At 34.7% G+C, this 24,084-nt stretch overlaps 1 protein-coding gene across 8 annotated transcripts in view; it reads right to left on the bottom strand.

Moving 5' to 3' along the window:
• The window catches only part of NIPBL (NIPBL cohesin loading factor), a 163,652-nt gene that overhangs the window by 2,927 nt on the left and 136,641 nt on the right, over positions 1 to 24,084 (bottom strand). For all 8 annotated transcript variants that reach the window (XM_038170866.2, XM_038170865.2, XM_038170867.2 and 5 more), the window contains 20 exons: positions 21,624 to 21,713; positions 21,185 to 21,399; positions 20,970 to 21,072; positions 19,944 to 20,042; positions 19,688 to 19,834; positions 18,344 to 18,478; positions 16,786 to 16,884; positions 15,457 to 15,510; positions 13,117 to 13,225; positions 12,324 to 12,460; positions 10,506 to 10,646; positions 10,088 to 10,181; positions 9,828 to 9,982; positions 9,480 to 9,570; positions 5,781 to 5,954; positions 5,043 to 5,233; positions 4,202 to 4,309; positions 2,615 to 2,815; positions 2,029 to 2,175; positions 303 to 598 (listed from right to left, as the gene is read on the bottom strand). In XM_038170866.2, the coding sequence (XP_038026794.1) occupies positions 303 to 598; positions 2,029 to 2,175; positions 2,615 to 2,815; positions 4,202 to 4,309; positions 5,043 to 5,233; positions 5,781 to 5,954; positions 9,480 to 9,570; positions 9,828 to 9,982; positions 10,088 to 10,181; positions 10,506 to 10,646; positions 12,324 to 12,460; positions 13,117 to 13,225; positions 15,457 to 15,510; positions 16,786 to 16,884; positions 18,344 to 18,478; positions 19,688 to 19,834; positions 19,944 to 20,042; positions 20,970 to 21,072; positions 21,185 to 21,399; positions 21,624 to 21,713 (2,786 nt within the window). The remainder of the gene's footprint in view (positions 1 to 302; positions 599 to 2,028; positions 2,176 to 2,614; positions 2,816 to 4,201; positions 4,310 to 5,042; positions 5,234 to 5,780; positions 5,955 to 9,479; positions 9,571 to 9,827; positions 9,983 to 10,087; positions 10,182 to 10,505; positions 10,647 to 12,323; positions 12,461 to 13,116; positions 13,226 to 15,456; positions 15,511 to 16,785; positions 16,885 to 18,343; positions 18,479 to 19,687; positions 19,835 to 19,943; positions 20,043 to 20,969; positions 21,073 to 21,184; positions 21,400 to 21,623; positions 21,714 to 24,084) is intronic.

The following is a 24,084-nucleotide window of genomic DNA, read 5'->3' as shown; positions in this document are numbered from 1 at the left end:
AGGATTTCATGGAAATAATCACCATTTCAAGGAAAAGCTTTTAAAATATTCAAAATATTCAATAAGCAGTCATATTTTCATCATTTCATATACAATAGACATCCTGAAAAGAAAATCACTGCTTTTTCTAACTCAAAGTTTGTTTCATTGCATTTAACATCTTACATTTATGTTTTTTCTCTTATACAAATATGTTGTTTAAAACAACTAGTTACAATCATTAAAGCAAAACAAAACATGGCCAAACTTAATCCTTCCAATGAACTCATGAGATGACAAGATAAGACTATAAGTATCTTTACCTGTCAGAGAATCCACAGAGGTTCTTTAAATGCTGTTTCAGCATCAAAAGTAGTAATATGCCTTGGGAGACATTTGCAAATTCAATTAAAGGAGCTGAATTTTCTGGTAAACATTTCATCACAGCATTTATATCATTTTCTTCATCAGAATCTGAATCAGAATCTACTCTTTTCCGTAACCTCCGAGGCTTAGAAGCTTCCTCTTCACTTTCACTTTCACTACCACTGTTACTGTCACTCTCAGTCTCCTCATCTGATAAAGGCTTTCTTTCCTTTTTTTTGTCTTTCACCATAGACTGTGAGAGAGAGAAATTAACAGACATTCCAAAATTAGCATAAAATAGCATCGTGCATATTTCTAAAACACCTTTCCAAAATCATCATTGGCTGAAATCAGCAAGAATTCCATGAACAGTATTATGAATTCATAACTAAATATTCTAAGATTGGAATTATTTATGGCAAAAAGGTGCTCAATTCCCCACATATCTCCTCCACAAAAAAGCTCATCCAAAGACCACATTTTTTGCAAAGTGGGTTAAACAGAAGTAAGTGAAGCAACAAGCACTCCACAGCAGTCTTGAAAGACTACTCAAGTTTGTTAGCAGTGCCAGAAAAAGGCCTTTGAAGGCTCTCTACTTTGCCATTATAATAAATTGGTAAGAAAATTCCATTTTCTGTCACCTGGGTATCATTTGTGTGCATTACATATGTATTTTGGTACAGACTAGTCCAAGCTGTTTTTTCACCTCTGCTAAAATTCTGTGATATTACCTACTGCTGACCAGGAAAACTCCAAACACATACACAGAGTTACTAATAATCAGTTCCACTACTTATAGAGCTGCAGAATTTCACACTTGTATTATCACTGCACCTACAATGATCTTCCATAACACAGAACTTTAAGATGTCCCAGTCAGGATCTCATCCTCGCTGTGTAGGGTGCTACACAATGGTGCCCAATCTGAAGAATGTACTGTCTTTTTTTAGCAGATTAAAAATCAGCTTTGTTGGGGATGAGAACTCAAAGCAGTGTACTTTGCAGGCATCAACACCAACTTGTACTTAGTAATCAGACTGCAAATTCTTGAAATGGATTTGCTTCCTAACAGCTTTAACCTTTAACAGTAAATGTTGACAAGGAAATAGAAATGCGGAAATCTCTGAGAAACAGAGGCCTTCTTCTTAAAGTGTTACGTATTGCCATAACAACAGATACTACAGCATGAATGGGGTTCTTATATGCCACCTTATGAAATCAAGTATATATGCTTGTCTTGAAGTAAACAATGTAAAGGTGACACACATGAAAATGCCAGCAGCTACTTGACAACAGAAGTTAAACAGCAAACTGGATTATTATTAAAACAACCACAGTAAATAAGTATTTAATGATGATTCCAGGTTCGGAATTTCCAGGTTCATGATTTTTTTTTATTATTCAGAAATACTAGGGAATGATGGGTTTTTAGTGTTAGTATCTTAAAATTCTGCATTCTTTGTTAATAACATAAGCAGCAATGTAAGGAATGTTTTTAATTAACATCTTGGAAGATCCAGGCCAGAACAGAAAAGTGTTGTTTGTTTTTTAACTACTAGTTACAAAGTAATGCTGCTTGTCTATATCATAATAATAGTACTGCTGTCATTGAGAAATTGACCAGAGCACAGAAAAGCTTATGTTGCCACTGCAACAAATATATTAAAATGTAAAGGCACATACCTCTTTAAATGACTGTAGTAGGTTGCTACCAGAAACTGATAGTGTAATATCTATATGATGCATTATAAACAGTGGCTCTTCTTGTGTTTGATAAGGAAAACAGGCTAGATTGTCTGCTATGTACAAGAGCATATTCACCTCTGTTTTCTGGAATTAAAGAAAAAATTATGTAAGTGTACATATAAATATACATACATTAGATTATAAATATAAATACATTAGATTTATACATTTGTCCTGTGTTCTTAACAGTCTGGAGCAAAAAACATTATCACCAATTTTATTCTAGATATACCCCACAGAACTCTAAAGACTACTTGCAAGATTTAGCCATACCTGAAGATACATTATTTTTGATCAATCCAAACTGGGTATAGAAAGATATAGAATGATGCAACAGTAACAAATGCGTTCTACTATATAGGTAAATAGCACATATTACAAAGCAAATCAAAACACAGTAAGGAAATACTGTTATCAAAAATTATATAATGAAAATACACTATGAAAAGAGAATTAAGGCTTGCAATGCTGTATTTGATTTTTTTTTTTTTTATTTTTTAGGTGAAGGAAAGTTGATGCTTACTGCGGTATCATCAAAGAGGTTGAGTAAAGAAATTAAAAATGCTCGTCTGTGTTGACGGTTCCCCCGAATCATTGAGTAGAGGTGTGAACACAATGCACTGGATGATTCATCATGTCTAAAACCTCTTACAGGATCCTTTGGACAGGTATTGATTGCCTGTTGTACCTGGTAAGACATCTTCATACCAGCCACTGCTTTCATCTGAAATGGAAAAGTGTTTATTTAAACAATTGCTTTCAAGCAGTAAAACTGAAATTTACAAACATTTTTTTTTGCAGAGGGAAATAAAATATATGCCTGTTAACAGAAACCAGTAACACATCTCCTAGCTTATTTCCTTGTCAGTGGTGCTCGTCTAAGTTTATCATTCCAACATGCACTACATACTACTACATACTACTCCCTTTTGAGCTGGCAAACACTAAATCAGTATTTGTAGCAGAGATCAAAATGTCTTGCAATCTTTCACCATTCATTCTATGTCAGAACCATACAGCTAGTCTGTTTCCCAACTGCAGCCGGTTATTCCTATATAAATGACTTTCAAAAATACTGAAATGTTCATACATGAAGAGAATCTTTTACCTACTACATATGGCTGTAGTGAAATCAATACTGAGTTCGTATTAGTGCAAATGAACTGAAAGAAAATAAGGTGTTTTTTGCATATATGATAGAATTTTCAGCTGATTTTACTTGCTTCAAGGCTGCTGTTCTAGTTTCAGAACAGACTGAGTTTTTAGGTAGACTGCATATCCAACTCCCCACATAACATCTCTGCTTCTTTTCATCCTAGTTACCTTCTCATGTATACATTGTCTTAAATCTGAGCTGCCTGCTGAACACATCTCCTCTGCTAGTCTTCACCTATTGAATTAGGTATGTGTTTGTATACCATGAACAGTACAATGTCCCAATCTCAGTGGAATACAAGCAGATTTGGGAACTTCCATAATTAGTACATACACTGAACCAAGAATGGGATCTTCCAAAGTAAGGTAAGCATTCTGCAGCTCAGTTTCACTTCTTAAGCAGAACTAATGGCACGAGGCGATAACTCCCTAAGTCCTCATTTAACCCTCATATTTTCCTTTAGCAAGATCCCCCAGTTCTAAACACCTTCCTATGCTCCTTCTGTTCAGATTACAATTCATAAAGCCTCAATATCCTAAAATTCTAATGCATGTACACTAAGGATCTCTACTGTGAACAAGGAGTTCTCTTCCTTAATCTGCTGATAAAGGTAAGCAGCTGCTGAACATGAAACAGCTGTCCTTATCTTTTACCAAATAAATACTTGTATGTACTATCCAATGTGGATAACATCGTGACTTATAAATTAAAGAAAATTTTAGACTAGAAGAGATGCTTCAAATGATTATATACTATTACTTTATGTTTCTAATAAGAGAAACCTGTGAGTAGGGGAAAGAGTTGGGATCTTCTTTATAACTGCTTATTGCTATTGCTTATTTGTTACATTATATTATTTTTCTGCACCTGAGGCATATTCAAGTGTTAAACCATCAACAAATGGTATTCTGTAGAATTTTAAATTCTGTAGAATTTTAAATTAGAATTACTTACGTGAATGAACCCGGCATATTTTTTGTCTATTTCCACCAACTGCTGGTCGGCTTTGTTTCGCATAGAGGGCTCTGGATCTGTGCCCATAGCAATTAAGTATGGCACACACTTGAAAAACAAACGAAATGATTATTCAGAGTCATTGTACTACTACCTCTTTCTCAGCGTTTATTCTTCCATCACACTGTTCTTGTATTCTGACTACTGCAGAAATTAAAATAGGAAGCTGTGCAATTTGATCACCTCACTACTTCTTGCAAGCAAATAATACAAGAGAGACAGCACTACAAATAATAACAGAAGTTGTGCAAGGTTTGAGGCAGTATTCCAATTTCTCTCAAACTCTAAAAAATAACATTAAAAAAACACTTATGACTGAACATGCATGATGGCTGCAGCATTAAAAATAATTAGAGAAAATATTATGTAAGAGTAATGGAGATGATGTCTGGAGACAGTTCTGATGCTGGCGGATATGGGTATTGAGGTGGAAGCAAGATGACACAATTTCCAGTATGCAGAATCAAAGGAAGAAAAAGGCCTGGCATACACCTGAAATTTATTCTTTTAACAGAATAGTAATATGTGTACTTGTAAGTACTCTACAGGCACTGTCTGGATTCCTGTAGCTTGATCCAAAGACAAGAAAATATGATGCTTGGAATCTCACTGGCTAATCAACATAGAACATATTTCAAAGTATGTTTTCTGTAAAGGCCCCTTGCCACGATAAGAACTTACTTTAACAGAATAGGAAGAGAAAAACTGGAAACTTATCTAGCAAGCATAAAAATCTCTGAAAATAACAACCCTCCCTTCCCATCAGAGAGGCCTGCCGTACCTGAACAGGATGGATGAGACCCTGGTTTAATGTCAGTGCAATGACATTTAGAGCAAAGTGGCGTACATTGGACTGGGTATGAAAGAAAGCCTCAAGGACCTGTTTGAGATACAGCTGCATGATGGAACTACTCATCCCTGAGGAAATATCACCCATTTCTTTCAGGTCTTCCTGTTTTGCTACTTTTTTCCCTGTAAAATAGACAAAAGCAATAGCACACTCACCACAGTATAATCATTTACTTTGCCATTAATTGATACATACTGATCTTAAAGCTTTACTATCTGTACACATTTCAGCAGTCTTAGAATGGGTTTTATGATCTCATAAAACGTGTAACAATCTGATGGTAAATACTATTCAAGAAAACTGAAGAGATACAAGCTAAATTAAACTCTTGTTCCTTAAAAAGTTTTTCATTTAAAAAAAAAATCTGTATTATTTGTTATTTTGTATCTGAAAATTCACCCTAGAGATTTTCATGAAAAGTATTACTATCATCATTACAGCAGTGACATATTCCAGGATTTACACATCTTGAATGTTAATAATAAACTACATGTCAATTTCATTTTAATTTATTTATGCACAGGAGTTTTGAAAATTCTTCCAGGATACTTTGTATACAATATTATACGTAGATAACTATCTTGAGTGACTCTGTTCATATGTATGGTCATTGTATGCAAGAAAGTTAGATTTTGCATGCCTCATAAGCACGAAGAACTCAACACTTACAGTCTCTGTCTGCCTGCTGCATACGTGTATCCTCCTCCTGCAAGTAGGTCTGGAGGTTTTTTAACACCTGGATTTTTAAGTTTACCGAACAGTTCTTATCTGAAAGAATGCTGTTGTACAGGGTCTTTACTTCCTGTTCAAACATTAAGCTTGGGTGTTGTATAAATGCAAATCCTAAGGGGGAAAAAAAGAGGAAATATTTCACATTATCATCATCTAGAAATTGTATTTCTGTTTAAGTTTGCTTCAAAATACAGGTATGAAACTTTTAGCCTTCCGATTCCTATGGCAACATAGCTTTTTCTAGTCCAAACAGAATTATTTTCTCATATGGACACCATCCAAAACCTGTAAGGAGTTCTATCAGCTGCAACACCAATACTCTTGATAAGACAGGGTGCTGACCCAGGACAGCTCCTGTAAGAGGAGTTATACAGGTCTGGAAGCACAATCAGCGTAGTGGCCTGCATCTGAATGATTAGGATTAGAAGATAAAGTGAGGAAAATTACTAAAAATAACCTGTTGTTCTTGTTACATTTATATAAAAACATTGTGCCAAAACTGTTAAGAGCTATTCATACAAAGGCAAATCAGATACGGAAAATTTCATAAATATCACAAGAATTAAAAAAAACCAAACAAACAAAAAAACAACTTAAAATAACATTGTGAACACAGTAAAATAAAATTTATACTTCCTGCTGTCATCACTCATACACCTATTAAGGTCTCTTGAAAACTATCTGACGTACTCCCAAAACTACATCTGGTGTAAGATACATACTATAAAACTGGTTTTAGCTGCAGCTTTACCCTTGACAAATAACTGGTTATTCTTACTCAGAGAAGTCTTTATTTCATTAAAACTGTAATCTAAATTAGTGACAATGTATACCATTTTAGATCATGACTGTAGATGTACAGGGGACCTACAGAAAGCCTTGGGGGGAGTCTTCATCGTGGAGCACAGTGACAGGACAAACAGTTATGGCTTTAAATTAAAAGAAGGTAAGTTTAGATCAGATATAAGAAAGAATTTTTTTACTTATGAGGGAGGTGAGGCACTGGGACAAGTTGCCCAGAGAAGCTGTGAAGCAGTGCTCAAGGCCAGGTTGGATGGGGCTTTGAGCCAGTGGGAGGTGTCCCTGCCCATGGCAGGGGGTTGGAACTGTCTTTAAGGTTCCTTCCAACCCAAACCATTCTGTGAGTCTATGGACTACTGCTAACAAACTTTCTTGCTGTATCACAAAAAACAGTAACAGAAATATTTCCCAATTTAAACTAGTCATTTTTACTAGTTTATTTTATTTACAAATTTTTATTTACAAGTTTTACTAGTCAGTTTGTTTTTTGACTGTTCCAAATAAAGGAGCCATTAAATATCTTTTTTATGTCCACAAGAAAATAATATTTTGAACGAACAAATGGAAAACATATAAAGACAAATGGCAGAAAAAAAAATGTGAGAAAAAAATACACAATGTATAAAAATAGCTGTAACACAGGGTATAACAAGCCAGATTTTTAAAAACGGCCCTGTGCAGAGAATACAGCGTAGGCAATGTCTGAGTCCAAGGCAAGACTTAAGTGTGACTGACCTCATTTCAGTCTAAAAACAAGGAATGGACAGAAGGTAGGGGATGTGAAGGAGAAAGAGGAAAAAAAAAGGAATGATGATGATCTCTGAATTACACAGTATAATTGTGTACTCTGTACAAATGTATAATGATGTTTATAACTTGACCACCTCTGAGCAAGTTCAATCTATTTCTAAGGTTAATTTGGAAAAAAAAAACAAAAACAAAAAACACAAAAGCATGTGCATGTATGTGGAATGACCCATAATCCGTTCTTCATTCACTTGCTTATATGAGTTTGTAATTCATATACCAGGATTTGCAGGGAAATTCTTATATTCCATCCCCAGTAAGCAGGGAGAAATCTTATTTGGCATAAGAATCTCCCACAGGAGATAAAAAAAAAAAAAAAAAAAAAAAAAAAAAGAAAAGGCATCTGCTGTGTTTTTTTAAGGACTGACTTCACATCTTGGAGCTGCAGTCACACTAATTCTCTTCATACTTCTCTCTGTTAAGAGTGAGCACTGAAATTGGCATTAATAAGACACTACCTGTTAGAAACTTAGATTTAGCTAAATTCACTACCTAAATATTATATACTTGACCTGCCTTGCAGGTACACATTGGGAAAAGAACTATAAACAGGCCCCAAAAGACTTATGATTAAACTTAATCCCTCAACAGGGGTGACACATCCCAAAGCAAAGACTAAAACTGTTAACTGTCATTACCGAAAGGACACACTAATAATTACTCATAGAAAAGTACACATTCTTCACGTGACACATTTACTGTGTATAAATGTTGAAATAGCTTGCTACTCTTTTTCCTCTTATTGCACACACATGTTGAGTGATTTGACGACTTGATTACCAGGATATAAGGTAGAACTTTTCCACTGTCTACATCTCCATGCATACAACAGCTAACCCCAAAATGGAACCAGGATGTAGGTGAGATCAGTAAGTCACTTAAAACAGTTGTTTGAGGTTTAATTAAAAAGAAGACTGAGGTACTTAAAGGCAGAGAGAAAAAGGTCTGAAAAAGCCTACTGATAGCCACCCACACTTATACCCCTTCTCTGAATTGATTATACTTCAGTCTGCAATTTAGCAACATTTTTGGCTAATGCAATGTTGTCAGCATCCATGAGAAAAGCAATCGTGTGTGGTTAGCATGGCAGCCCCTGTCCTACAAGGAATATCCAGAAGACGACAATTAAATTGGACTGAACTATGGAAGTGTGTGCACCTTAGTCCCTATCCTCAGAGTCCTTCCTAGCCATCGAAAAAGCCACCAACACAGAAGCATAAGGAGGCAAATTATTGACCATAGTGAAACTATAGCTCACAGTTAGGTGACAGCAAGCTCACATGCATGAGAGAGAACTTTCTTTAGACTAAGCCTTAATAATGAACTGAAGTCTTCCAGAAACCAAGGTCTATCTACCCAAACAAGGTTCTCTCACAAGTACAGTTTCTGTCCTGGAGCAGAGGATGAATGAGATAAAAGACCACACTCAATGGCAGCCCATGGAGTATTGCAAGTCACTGACATACCATACTAATGCCTGCAGACAGAGAATTTAAGATTGAAATACAGACAAAATACTAAAATAAAAAGTGATAGTTAGGCTATGGCATCATCTCAGAGCCTAGTGAATTCACACAGCTGTACAAAATAAGCCCTCATAGCTGGTACAAACTACAAGAGTTCTCCTGTGGAAGATCTGGCCCTACGCTTAAAATGCTCAAGATTTTTCCAGAACTTTTTCTAGTTATTCTTTAACCATGTCTTGTGGACTGAAAAACAAGATTTGGAGATACAACATACCTGCTTGTGGGGAAAAAAGTAACATCTCCATTACTTTGGAAATCAGCTGCTTTTTAAGACTTGGACACAAATCATAAAACTTTTCTCTGTCAAAAGCATCTATTCTGCTGCAGATGTAAACAACCAGCATCCTTTTGACTACATTTCTCTAGCAATTTCTCAAATAAAACATGTATTGAAGTTTGTTTTTCCACAAATTCCCTTGCCACTATAGAAATACATGAATTCCTGCTAGAATGCATAGATGTTTTGTATAGCAAAATAATAAAAACTATTAATATTTCTTACCCAGGCCAATAATGGCTTTTGTCTGTACTTCTTCATCTGAATGCTTTGTAAAATACATCAGCAGTTCAAGTACTTTATCCTTAATGTTAACCTAAGCAAATTAAAGCAAGAATAATACTTAATATGAAACATGTTTTTATCTCTTTCAAAAACATAATTATTAAAAAGAAAAGGAGAAACAGTCTTCCTGCACGGACTTTGCACATACTTACAAACCTCAAAACATTACTGCATACATTTTGAAAAAATATAGCTTTGAACAGCTAGGAATACAGTGCTTTCAAATAAAACTCTAATATTCAATATATGTAAGACTTGGAGAATAAATAGAAGTTTGTTTTTTTTTACCTTACTGTTACCCTTAAAATCTTCCTGATCAAAATCAAAATGCCGACACAGTGCGCCAACAGTGAAAAGTGATCTAAGGAGTGCTGGTTTATTGGCAGTAAGTATTGTACTGTTGGGGTCTTCTTGGTGTTGACTTTTTAATTTCGAAAGTGCACCTACAGTAAGATAAAAGTTTTAACCACAGTGTTTAAATATGGTTCACTCCTAAGAGTTGTAGCCAAAACTGAAAAGTGAAAATTACATGTTATGACTTTACTTACCATAGTATCTATTAAAACAGGCCCACACAAACTTATAGTTCTGGGTGACCTTGTTCACAACAGCCCCAAGACAGCTCACACAATGCTGAACAACCTAGGAGCACGAAAGAACAAATGAATTACATACTTAGAACTTAAAATGGAGGGTTCTATAGAACAATACAGAATTAAAACAAACTCTCTAACAATCTATTTCCTAGACTGCTCTGAAAAACTGCCCAAACTCATAATTGTTAAAATATAGCAACAACATACACAAACTCCAGTAAACCAAGAACATTGCCTTTTTCGTGGCTCATAAGTCCCATGACCAGCATAAGCAACTTTGTAATGAAGAAAGACCCTCTTTAAATCAAAACCATGCAATTTGGAATGTGAAATTGAATCAACAACTGAGTAGCAGCAATTAAAAGCTTACCGTCATGCCATATTTGATGATGAGTTTCATGAGGTCTTCCTCAATAGTGGCAAGGAAGGTCTCACTTGGGTGCTCCATTAGTGGCACTACAAGCTCTAAGATTTTTGCAACATTGCAGATCACCATGAAATCATTCTGAGTCTGAAAAAGAAGTATTTAGAGCATTTAATATTTCTGGCTATGTTACCTATTAAACAAGTATTATTGATATGAACTGACAGTGAAAAATCACAGATCCTACATAAGATATGACTGAGGTATTTAGTGAAGATTTCGAATGCTATTTATATTATTTAGAGCTATATTGTTTAGATTTGATATTACATTACTAATTTTTATGAAACCTAGTTCCTGTTTTTTATGGAACCTCTGGAAAAAAAATCTGTTGAAGCAGAACTTTACCTTTCATAAAGGCTATGAACAGGCCTGAAAACTTACCAACTTTTGGTCTTGACAACTTTATTTATTTTTTTATTTATTTACAGCAAATTTGCAGAACACTTTCTGACACATGCTAGAGAACAAAACATCTGGCAACAGGTATCAGCAACAAAGTTGTGTTACGGCTGAATGTTACTTAGACAAAATAGATAATTATGTCCACTAATGTAGAAATTACAATTAAAATTATTATTAATTTGCATAATCATGACTATATACGTGTTGTAAGTGAGGAATCTATGGAAAATACTTTATATATTAAATATACACCCTGGTAAAAAATGACTTTTTTCTGGACAACTCAGGCTCATTTAACATTATAGGATAATTTTCATATACTATTATCAAACTATTTACATATTCAAGCTGACCGTGGTGAACTAATTCTACAATTCATTTCAACCTATGTAAGTATAAAATGTATATAAACCGCTAAAGGGATGTTGTAGCAAGTGTAATCAGGGGTATAATCGGATACCTGTTTCCTATACTGTTTGATTGGAAGCAGCTTGAAAAGTCAGTTGTAGATGTGCCTAGAGAATGATTCAAAGCTAAACACAGAAAATGTTTGGATATACCTACAAGCTCATCTGATAACAAGACTCTCAAAAATCTGTCTTTCTGTGGGCAACTGACCTATTATGATGGGAGTACTGCCACCTACTCAGCCATGTTCCTTTAGCCGTGGCTGCATGATCTGCCCTGCTCCTTCTGCCAGATCAGGGATTTGTTCCAACCTTCACCGAGCCCACTGTGCTAATCAAAATGGCAGAAAGCCCCACAATATGTCAGAGGCAGAGGGACATTTTAATGGAGTGTTTGGTTTACCATTATAACTCCATAACATTTTTGTGAACTAAACTGTCTTATAGAGAGACACAAAAAACAGAGCTGCATAAGTGGAAATGATGGTAGGAAGAGGTAAAATGCTAAAGGACAGAGCAGGACATTTTCATTCTGATATATTTGCTATACGTCTCAAGGAATCATAGATTAAGCCTTTAGGCTTAATATTCATGTATTAAATCTTAACTACTTTTAACACTGTGACTGGAAAACAAAACAAGTTTAAGAAACGATTTTATAACAGGTGAAAAAGTGGTTTTCAGTCTTTAACAGAAAAAGAGGCAGTAAACATTTCAGTTTCATTTGGCTGTAAAATGTAGAGGAGAAGGTGAGGAACAGCATCTTAGACGTGACACAGACCATTAAAATGACCTACTACCTTCAGAAGGTAGGATGTTCAGGAAACAGAAACACAACTTTATTTCCCTTTTCCTACCTTCAATTTTGTTAAGCATGCAAAATAGCCATTAATTTCTATGCTTAATTATCTGGGGAAAAAATAAGGCTGATACTCTAGTTTTCTCTACTTACACTACATTTAGTGGTGAGGTATGGCTGCATGGTCATGGCATGTTTGACCATTAGCTGAGGCCTGATTTTGCTGAACAAGAACAAAGTGGTTATGCAAGCAACCAAGCGACCAGAATTCACGCCTTTGTTGTCAGAATCTGTAAAAATTAGAAAATACACAAATGATATGAGATCCAAGTATTACTTGATCTATTAAAAACATACGGCCTAACTATCATATGAATATCTTTTCCATGACAATCTCTTCCATGACATATCCTTCATGGTCAATATAGAACATTCTTATATATTCTTATTAGGTAAGAGCATTAGAGGCTATAACATAATGTGTTTTATGTTATATTGTATATGATGCATTTGTATATGATCACAAAATATGTGAAATAAGAAACAGGGATGCTTCAAAGACATTATTATTTCATAAATCCTGTATACAGAACACTGGTCCAGCCAATGACTCTTATTACAACTGTAGAACACATTTAGGCAAATAAAGTTTTCTGTATCTGTTTTGTTTTCAGTGACCTAAAACTTTTGACAAATTATTTTAAAAGTAATTTAGTTATTGTGGTTAGCTAGAGAAAATTAGGAAAATTTTATGTACTTTTGAACACTGTATAATAATGAACTTGTATGCAAGAATTCATTACAACAGGCTTTGTAATAGGAATTCTCAAGCAGTAATTTCACATTAATTAAAATCACATTAATTTTAACAACTGCTCTTACAATATTTATTTATTTGCATTTAAAATGCAAAGTGGATTAGCTACTGGATTCTAAATAATATTACCTGATAAAGATTCCTCATATTTAAGGATGTGCTCAACCAAGTTGTCAACAAGCTGAGTACAGGCTTTCTTCACAGGTTTATATGATGCATCCTCTTCTGACTTCAAAAGCTATAGCAGACGAAACAGAAAATGTTTCAGTAGAAAGGCTACATTCATAAAATCATAGAATCTCCTTAGTTAGAAGGGACCCACAAGGATGAACAAGTCCACCTCCTGGCTTCACCACCTAAAAATCAAACCAAATGTCTGGGAGCATTATCCAAAGGCTTCTTGAACTCCTCAGGCTTGGTGCTGTGCCCACCACCCTGGTGAGCCTGTCCCAGTGCCCGACCACCCTCTGGGTGCAGAACCTTTCCCTAAGCCCCAGCCTGACCCTCCCCTGTCCCAGCTCCATGCCATTCCCTCGGGTCCTGTCTCTGTCCCCAGAGAGCAGAGCTCAGCGCCTGCCCCTCCGCTCCCCTCGTGAGGGAGCTGCAGGCCACCATGAGGCCTCCCCTCAGCCTGCTCAGCTCTGGGCTGAACAAACCAAGGGGCCTCAGCCACTCCACATACCTCTTGCCCTCTAGGCATTTCACCATCTTTGTAGCCCTGCTTTGGAGGCCCCGTAATAATAGTTTTATGTCCTTCTTATATCGTGGCACCTAAAACTGCACACACTACTCGAGGTGAGGCTGCACCAGCGCAAAGCAGAGCAGGACAATCCCTTCCCTTGACCAGCTAGCAATTCTGTGCCTGATGCACCCCAGGACAAGGTTGGCCCTCCTGGCTGCCAGGGCACACTGGTAACTCATATTTAACTTGATGTTGACAGGGACTCTAAGATCCCTTTCTGCAGGGCTGCTCTCCAGCCTCTCATCCCAGTCTGCACATGCATTCAGGGTTGCCCCTTGCCAGGTACATTTGATAAACTTCTTTATTGTTGGGGATTGCCCAACTCTCTAACTTGTCAAGATTTCTCCACTAGGACTCTCTAGTCTCATTCATTCATTTACGCTGGATAAATACTGTTTTTATAATAATTACTGTCACAGAATCACAGAATTTCTAGGTTGGAAGAGACCTCAAGATCATCGAGTCCAACCTCTAACCTAATACAAACAGTCTCCACTAAACCATATCCCTAAGCTCTACGTCTAAACATAGATCTACACCTAAGCTCTACATCTTACTTTACTACAAGTAAACAAGGATTTTGTATTACAAAATAATTTCTTTAACATCTCCATAAAAGCTACATGGTAAAGAAAAATTTAAAGGAAGTAAAAAAAACATTAAACCAAAATGCAAGAGAATTAAAGAAAAATTAAGTGTGACAAAAGGATAGACGAGAGCGGTTCTACTGATGTTTTCACGGGGATGAAAGCTAACTCTGTGCTTCATGAAATATAATATTAATTTAGTCATACTTGCCAAGAGCAATTAATAGAAGACTTTTCAAAATGCTTAGGTAAAAAACAGGGAAAAGGCAAAAGATTTTTTTTGTCATTAAACAAAAAAATCAGTCTAAAATGAAACACTTTTATGAACTTAGTAATCAAACATTGGATACTGAAATTGGATACTGAAATTGTATTCCTGAAGATCCTTTAATATGTAACATGGATTGAACCCAAACCATAGTCTTTTCTTTCAGTGTAAGAATTAAGCTGATATACTTGACTAACTATTTTCTTGGCATTCCAGGCTAAAGTAAAATGTTTTGAGACCTCTAATTTCCTTATTGATGATTTTGTTAATTTTGCTTTAAAGTTCATCAGTGCATACAAGCATTAAAAGAGGAAGATACCACAATTTAATAGATATATAAAAAAAACAAGCTCATTTCTTAGAAAAATGAGGGTAAAACATAATGTAGAAGTAAGGAATACTTTAGATATTCATTGCTTTTACAAACTGTGTAACAGATATATTAGATGTGAAAATATATGTATCTATCACTTAAAAAAAATAATCTACATTGCACCAGATGCTCATTTCAGAACTAAATACCTTAACTGTGGATTTCATGTTATGTCACTCATTATTGAAGACACCAAGAAATTAAAAAACAAAGCAAAACAAACAAACAAAAAACCAACAAACCTAAAACCTCCCAAACTGGAAACCAAAATGTGAAATATTTCTAGAACATTTTTTTACATGGAAATAGAGAAACTAGTGTCAGAGACAAACTGCAGCAATAAAGATTAAAAAAAAAGTCAAGTGTTTAAAGGGCGTTAATTGAATTTGTCTATTGTAAAGGATTGCTTTTGAAGTACCCCTCCAATGCATTTCAGTATCAAAAGAAATATTAATATTCTTACAATGATTATGTCATACCTTAAAATTTTGTTACTTACATTTTGAAGAAGCTGTTCAAACCAATCATACCCCGTATCTCTACAAGCTGCAACCTAAAAACAGTATTGAGAATAAGCTGGTTAAAACAGGAATCTGAAGAAATATTACTTCAATGCAGATGTCACCTTTAAAGAACAGCAAATATGCAACAGTAAGATGATTTTGTATCTTTATATATGTATATTATTTATATATATATACATATATATATTATCTCTCTCTCTATATATATATATAAACTCCATAAAATGCAAGGTCTGCATATTTTACTGGCCATTGCAAATTTTTGTTTTGTAGAACAATGTTTTTTTACACATTAGAGCATATCAAAAATGAACGTGTGTATACACATATTAAAATGCATATATGTGTGTATATATACACACACATTTTAATAGAAACAAACCAATCCTTAACTCTCATCATGTATCAAGATCAGCTCGCAGGTGCTCTCAAGCAGAATTAGCAGAAGGATGGAGTTAAGCTCAAGTCAAATTGACTGACTTAAGTCTGGAAAAATGCACTCTACATTTTTATCTGGTAAAAATACTGAAAAGCAGGATAAATATGCACACAATTTTAAGTAGACTTACTTGATCTTTACAGCTTTGTTAAATTGATATTAAAACACCTCAGCACAGTGATTTTACACAACACATTATCACTACAAATGTATAAGCATTTTATTGGAAACAGATTTTTGAGACATGCTGTATAATTCACTGTTTCCACAACGTAGATACAATTATGCAGTTATTAGTTTACTCTAGGTGAGGACATGACCCTGTATTTGTTAAGAAAGTTTATTAATCTTTCAAAATAAATGTTATCAATTGTTTGAGGAATTTTTATTCTAAGAGACCATTTCTTGCCTACCTGGGCAACCTGTTCTAGGGGACCTGCTTTGGCAGGGGAGTTGGATCCTATGATCTCTTGTGGTCCCTTCCAACCCCTACAATTCTGTGATTGTTAGCTAGGCAACTATATGCTGCTACTAGCATTTGCTGGGAGATATCACGTATAGTAGAAACTTAGTATGTTTTAATTGAAGAAGTACTTTACACAGCTGGAATATAAGGTGATCCCAGTTATCATTGGCAGCATATTCGTGAGTTTATGTTTCACGAGTTAAAGTTTCTAAAGCTTGTTCCATCGGATGTATAATTCTCACACATATTCAATGCCAGGAGATACATAAAGAAACCCATCTGATACGTAAGTTAGTTGTGTATTTTTTTGCTTTTTAAATGACTACAGTTAATATTTCAAAGACACTAAAAATATAACCAAGTTCTGCATATAACCCAATTCAAATTTGTATAACATACCACATCAGTGATGTTTAGTATTTTCCTGGTCATTGCTTCTTTGTCATGGTGTGGAGTTGGAGTAAACCAGAGCTTCTGGAATGTTTCATTTACTAATTTCTGAAGGGTAAAAAAAAGGAATTAGCAAAAATAAATAAGCTTATCTTGGCACATAAATGTTATCTCTCATATGTCCATACAGTAGATTTGCTGATGATACATGCCATTTCATGAGGAACTGTTCAAACTAAGTGAGACTGTTGTAAAGAGGCAGACCCAGATCAAATATTACAGGAGTTATACTGGCCTCTAAACATTTCACTGGGAAATGATGCTACAGAAACCATTCTCTTTACAAATGGTTATAACTTTCCTGTTCTAATTGGCATTCCTCGGGAAAACATAGCACCCTAAGAAAATAAGAACTAAACACAAGATTATGATTTCTACAGCAGAATTAGCAGCAGTGGTAGATTATTTTGGAGTCTTCAGAACAGTTGTGACAAGGTAAGGAAGAGAGAGAACCCAAGTCTCTCTAGCCAAACTTAGAAATATGTTCCCTTTCAATGTTTTTGATGGTGGAAAAGGAGGAACAGAGTGAAAGGGAACCAAATTACTTCTGCATTGCTTAAAAAGCATACATCTCCTTGTCCATGAAGGCATAAGAAAAATACATTTTAGACACCACCTCATTTTTATGAGGTTGTGGTAAAGGAAAGTGAATGAAAAAGAGCTAACAAGGTCAAATTCCTTTTGTAGCAGCACCTTTGATCTGCCTTCTAATGCCTTAGATCCTACTTCTTGATAAACAGTCTTCTCTGAACGTCACTTGGTATTAATATGTCTCAAGTGCAAAAAAAAAAAAATAAAAATAAAAAAATATAAAAAATATATAAAAATTAAAATATATATAAAAATATATAGTGCAACTTTAAAGTTGCAGATTTCAAGTCCCACTGAAAGTGTGAAACAAAATTATTACAGATGTATTCTTAACTACCCACCTATTTTACTTTTGTGTCCTTCTGCATATACAGTGCAGAAAAAGCAGAATGTGACCCCGTAAGTAACATTTCAGGGTGAGTAACTGATTAATAAAATGTTCAGAATTAATGCAAAAAACAACAACAACAAAAAAACAACAACAAAACAACAAAACAAAACAAAACAAAACAAAAAACTAAGACCAGAGAACTTACATGTCTGGTATATACTAAGTTCAAGCACTTAATTTTGTCCTAAAGCTTATTTTGTGTGCAGGAAGGATTTGTATATGCCTATTTCACTTGTTAGAAAAGTACTATAGGCACTTCTTGCAAGCAGAAAAAAAAAAAAGAAAATAACTTTTTTTTGATCTTTTAACTATACGTAAGAACTTCAGGAAAACAAAGAGAGAAAGAAAAACAAGTCAGCAATGTAAGAAGTTAAAATATTTACTCTCTCAGAAATTAAAAGTAAATATAAATCACAAACTTTACAAACAAGCAATGTAATATTTTTTTTTAATTTTTTTTTGTCAAAAAAATAGAAACACCAGAACAACGATAACTAAAATCCCAAGGGATACATTTTACTCTACCTTAATGCCTTCTTCATCATTGACTCTTCGAATCATTTTCACACACATCTCTGTAATTTTGGGAAATGTTGGTTGTTCAATGCAGATATCCCTAAGTATCTTTATGACTCTTTTTCTGACACTGATACCTGTATCCTGTGAGGATAAAAGCATTACACTCTTGAAAACAATTCTGATGTATGAATTAATTTGTGTTATATGAACTAATATTTGAAAATCAACCAACTTTGTTTATAAAATGCATTTAGAAAAGGCAGCTAAAATATTCTAGAGAGCACTTACATGAAAGGTCAGCATAACTTGCACCACTTTATTTGCAACAATTCTAAAGGACTGTTTGAGTGCCCTTTATGTCGAAATGCTTCCTTCACTTATACCTTCTTTAGTATAGGAGCTCGTGATGATGCATATGTGTAATTCCACTCCATGATTTTAAAAGCTAGATGCAGTGGCGCTTTAACTGTGCTGTCTGAACACATAAAACCCCTATAGATCTGGACAGTAGTACTTCAAGCTTTTGGACAAAGCTTATGGATAAGCCCTGTGCAGCTAACCTTTTCCATTTTCCTAGGCTTTGTCTGAGGTGATGGATGAGGAGCCATCATATGATCATATTCAAACCTGTTTATCTGAACATCAGCATGAATTATTTCATGCATATTTGTAAGCATATGGCGCCAGCTATCTCTAGAGCCCCTCACAAACATGTTTTATTATATAAGTACAGTAAATGAGTAGTACTTGACTAAAAACCTACATGACATGGATCCTAAAAGCTAATTTTACTTTGTAGTTAAATTAACTTTGTATTTTATGTGAACATTCAGACAAAAAACACTTCCTGTACAAAACCTGAACTTCTAACTCTACTAAAACTAACTTTCTAACAGGAAACCTTTTATAAAACTAAAACACATCATAGAAAAACAGTAGTTTTATATTTTTTTTCTTTTGGATTACAAATAGATTACTTTAGAATACTGTGCTGTCAATCTTTCTTCATTGTCTCACACTACCAATTTGCCTTCAGTAACCTATCTCTCAAAATCCAGAGATTCCTCTTCTCACATAATCTGCATCTTAACAGTGGAATTAAAAGGAATACAATCCTGGTTCTGTTGCAGTACAACTTTCTGCATATGTTTACTTTCTGATGCAAAAAAGCCTAACTGGAAACAAGTGATGCATTTTCCATGGTTGGTCTTACAAGCATGATGTACTTCAAACAATGAGATGTAATACACTGTTGGGTTTGTAATTCTGTATTACTAAACATACAAGCTCTGCTGAAAGCAAGTTTCCCAATGCTATTTATTTAATCATAAATATCACAAGTCACCATACCAATATTCTTTCAATCAGCATGTCATAATACTGCTCAGCAAGCTGAGGACGACAGAGCACAAATCGGCCAAGCAGCTCCACAGCTGCTTCTCGTACACTAGTAGAGTTATCCATTAACCGCCCATGAACACCTCGTTGCATATCCAGCTGAAAAGAACAAATAAAACACAAATCCAAAATAAGAAATAAGTATTTCTTCTAAGTATGATAAAAATATGCATATGCATGATGGGATATATTATTTTTTATTATTTACCCTGGCAAGAATACTGGGGTCTACAGCAACAACCTCAGACAAACACTTCATGGCTTTTGTTCGAACAGCAATTGCATTTTCACCAAGTACACGCAGAATCTAGTAAGAGAACAGAAAGAAAATTTCAGTTGCTTCGGGAAGGTAGTAAACAGGGCTTAATAAAGGCAAAAATGCAGAAGAACAACATGTACACTGTTTAACTAAAACAAAGGTATCTGTCTACTAAAAACTGAATACATTTTCTTAGACAGTAAAGAGGCACATATAAATGATGCTCCACAGCACTGATGACTTCAGCATAGGTATTTGCCAGGATTTGCTATATCTCTAAGACTATTCCAAGCAAGATTCATACAAGGTCCATATGATCACTCCAAGTCCTTTTACTTTAAATTGTACTTTTGCCAATCAGATGAGGATTTTACCATGCTTCTTTTAACAGGACAGTTGAATTTGGGCACTCTAACTCTAGAACTGGCTACGTATGTGGATCAGTATAAGTAATGCAACCTAACACGTTCCTGGAGTTCAAACATGTCACCATGCCAACATTTTAGTCCTCCCAGGAAAATGAAAGAAACCACACCGTCAAACAACTTCTGAAGTGAGTGGGAGTAACATGCACTTGTACAAATGAATAACCATGTTGACATATATTTTCAAATCAAATTAAGATACATTTCATGGGTTAGCATTACCAAATGAGCAAGCATCTTACAAAAGCTGTGGAAAAGATTTCAACATTCAGTAATTAACCTTTTACTGTGTGCATTTAATATAATCATTTTGCATATACATACACAAAGAAAATTACAAGTGCATGCAAGAAAAAAGAAAAATAAGCACTTATTTTCCATCAGTACAGAAATGAAAACACATATGTATTTATATGAAAACACATAGTGTCCTCATCGCCTCACAAATACCTGTGCTCAGCAATGAGCAGGTATTGCACACTACCTCAAAAGTGTTTAGAATCAGAAACCAACTCTGTTTCACTGTACTAAGACTTCTGGCACAATTTACCTGTGTCAAATAAATATCGAAGCTCTGGGCAAACGGCCTCATAGAGGCCAAGTAGCGAACAATCAAACATGCATCTTCATAGTCCACAGTATCAGAATTCATCCTGCAACAAATTCAATGCAATAATTAGGACATGTTTATCAAAAATAGCTAAAAGCATCAAATAAGATGCCTTAATAAAGGTTAATAAAGAAATCAGCAGTAGCGTAACATACTTTAATGTGCTGAACTGAAACGGAGCAGTTTTAATGATGCCGCGAAGAAACTTTTTGCGACTTTCTGCTCTGTGCATGATTTGTCCTGTGGTCTCAACATCTTTTGCATGATGAGTTCCTTCAGATGAATCCTCATCTTTCTGTGATTTAATTGCTTTCTCTGTCTCCATAGTTGTATCACGGAACCACTGAGCTATATAAAACTTCCGAGAAAACTGGAGAGATACAACGGGATGCACAGAAAAGAAAAAGATAGAAGAGTGAAATTAACAGATTTATAATGAGATTAAGTGAGTCTAATGCATCAACCATATTTTGGAAAAGACAAACAACTGTGTATGTTAAGTGTCAATTTAACTGATGCATGACTGAAAGTCATTTTATTTAGTCAACATATTATTGAAATTGTTTTTATATACATGAGAAAGCTGAAATTTACCACTAGTGATGCATCAGTTTCTGTGTTCTCATCCAGATAATCCAGCAAAGCCTTTTGTAGCTGTTGAATTTCATCTTCTCCTCCTGAAACCTGTCAGAAGGAGAAAGATAGATATAAAACAGAATATTGCTCAGTGATAATTATTATCTGATAATCTGCGTGTCCACATATAAACTGTAGTTGTTTTGATAATTGTAGAACAATATTTTAAGCAGTTACCTGTAAACTGCATACAAACTAAAGCAAATTAGACTTTATGACTCTGAAGTCTAAACAAGATTAAAAACAGTTTAAGACTCGTGTTAAAACGTATTAACTGGTATGATTAATTCTCCTTCTATGATCTTGTGTTAAGATACTATGTCACTGAAAAAAAAAGAAGGGCTGAAATCACACAGAGCAGACTGATGAAAGGTTTAACATTTAAAAATCAATGTTAGTTATACATGTATTACTGACAATAAAAAAAATGAAACAGTGACTTCTCAGGCAAAGAAGATACAAAATGCAAATGAAATCCACAGACAACAGTAAAAAGGTATGGGAAACATTAAAGACATAAAAATGACTTATTCCGAATGCCAAAAATATTTGGCATAACTGTTACCAGGGATAAAGCACCTCCAAAGAGAAAGTGCAGGAACTGTGCTCAATGTATCTAGGGAAAGAATTTACAGAGGATGTTACTAAACACCTCTGGGTTCTGGCATTAAAGAATCATGCTCTCTGAGATTAAACTACGTTTCAGTGCACATAATGGTGATGTAGGTTCATTTATAAACATTTAGCACCCTCCTATATGTACAAATTATAATTTAAATGTTTTAAATGTTAACTTTTGTGGATAACACGCGCTTAATGAACACTAAGTATTTTCAATAAGTAAAAAAAAATACAAAACAGCAAACAGAGAAAAAAAAGCCCATAAATAAAATCATATTCAATACTATAAAAGTAGAACAGAATAATTTCTGGTTTTATCTTCTTCAGCTACAAAAAATTTTCTTCTCCAGCAATAAACCTCAAAACTTAAAGAACTTTAACCTCAGCAGGAACAGCATAGTTTGAGAATTTTGTCACAAGTGCAGTATATACTATAGCTTGCAAACATGAGCAAGTGGAAAAAGGTATAGTTACCGTCCAGAGGATCAGAGTATAAGGACAGAAACTAATGAATAGATTTTCTCATGAATCTAATTATACAGTTCAAGAGTCCAAACCACAGTAGACACTTATAAGCATTCATCAGTCATTGAGGAATACCCTGGTAGCAATACCAGAGGGTAGAAGGAAACATCAAGTCTTCTGAGTGTTCAACTCAACAGGAAAGAACAATCTGTAGAGGTGTAAGCTCCTTTCTGATTGGAAACAATAATTTTCTGATGACTGGAGCTATGTCTACCAATGGATCCTCTTACTGTCTTTCCATCTGAGTAATACATTCAAGCTTATCTGTCACACAAACATTTCCATGTAGTTATTTTTTCTTATGTTATAAATCATTTATAAACAGGACACTATCTACCCTTACTAATTGTACTGTAAAATTTGTACTTCCATAATGTATGGATGGTACTATCCAGCATCATCGATGTTAAGTTCCTGAATAACTGAAAAAAATCCTTTTAGCACTCAATTGCCCAAAACAATTTTATTTTCTGTAGATGCCAATGCCTAGTTACTGCCTGATCTTGTTAAAAAAATAAATAAATCAGGTTACCATTTGCATACATATCTTCCTGGAATTATCTTTCAATACCTTTATAACTTCTGGAGATAGGAAAAGTGAAAGGGGTCCTTCTAAAACACTTCCCTACAAAATCTGATGTAGAATTGTCAGAATCACTGCCAGTAGAAGAGAATAATAATTCACTAGCACACATTGTTCATTATATTAAACAATGAACGTGAAGATTTGACACTCTATATAGTACAATATTCTAATCAACAAAAGTTATGGCAATTATCAGCCTCACAAAGGAGCAGATGAGCTTTGATTTCTTATTTAAATGCCTGTGAATTGTGGAATTGTTTCCTCCAGCATAGATCTGTAACAGTCATTATAGAATACATGAAATATATCTGGATACTTTTTCAGGCAACTGAAAGGGAAATTTTGGTATAGTGAATTTTATATGACTACTCAACTTGAGATCTGATCACACTGTAAGCAGGTAATAGTTCAAAAAGAAGACCCCATAAGAAATGTGCAAGTATTTTTAGAAGGACACATAAGACCTGATGATTTTCTCATACTATGTGCAGTAGAGAACTAAAAAGCATATATCACTTTGATAATTGCCACCCTTGCAGATTTGGAAACATTTTGATAATTGGCATTTTCAGAAATGCACATATGCATTCTCTAGTGAAAGATATATGTAAGTCCTGCATATAAAATAAAGATGACCAATACCAGACACATCATATAAAATTTATCCTTACAGGCTGAAGACCTAAC

This window comes from Anas platyrhynchos, chromosome Z (genome assembly GCF_047663525.1).
Source record: "Anas platyrhynchos isolate ZD024472 breed Pekin duck chromosome Z, IASCAAS_PekinDuck_T2T, whole genome shotgun sequence".
In the NCBI taxonomy this organism is placed as follows: domain Eukaryota; kingdom Metazoa; phylum Chordata; class Aves; order Anseriformes; family Anatidae; genus Anas; species Anas platyrhynchos.
Note: the sequence above shows the minus strand (reverse complement) of the source record. Positions and strands in the feature narration are given on the sequence as shown.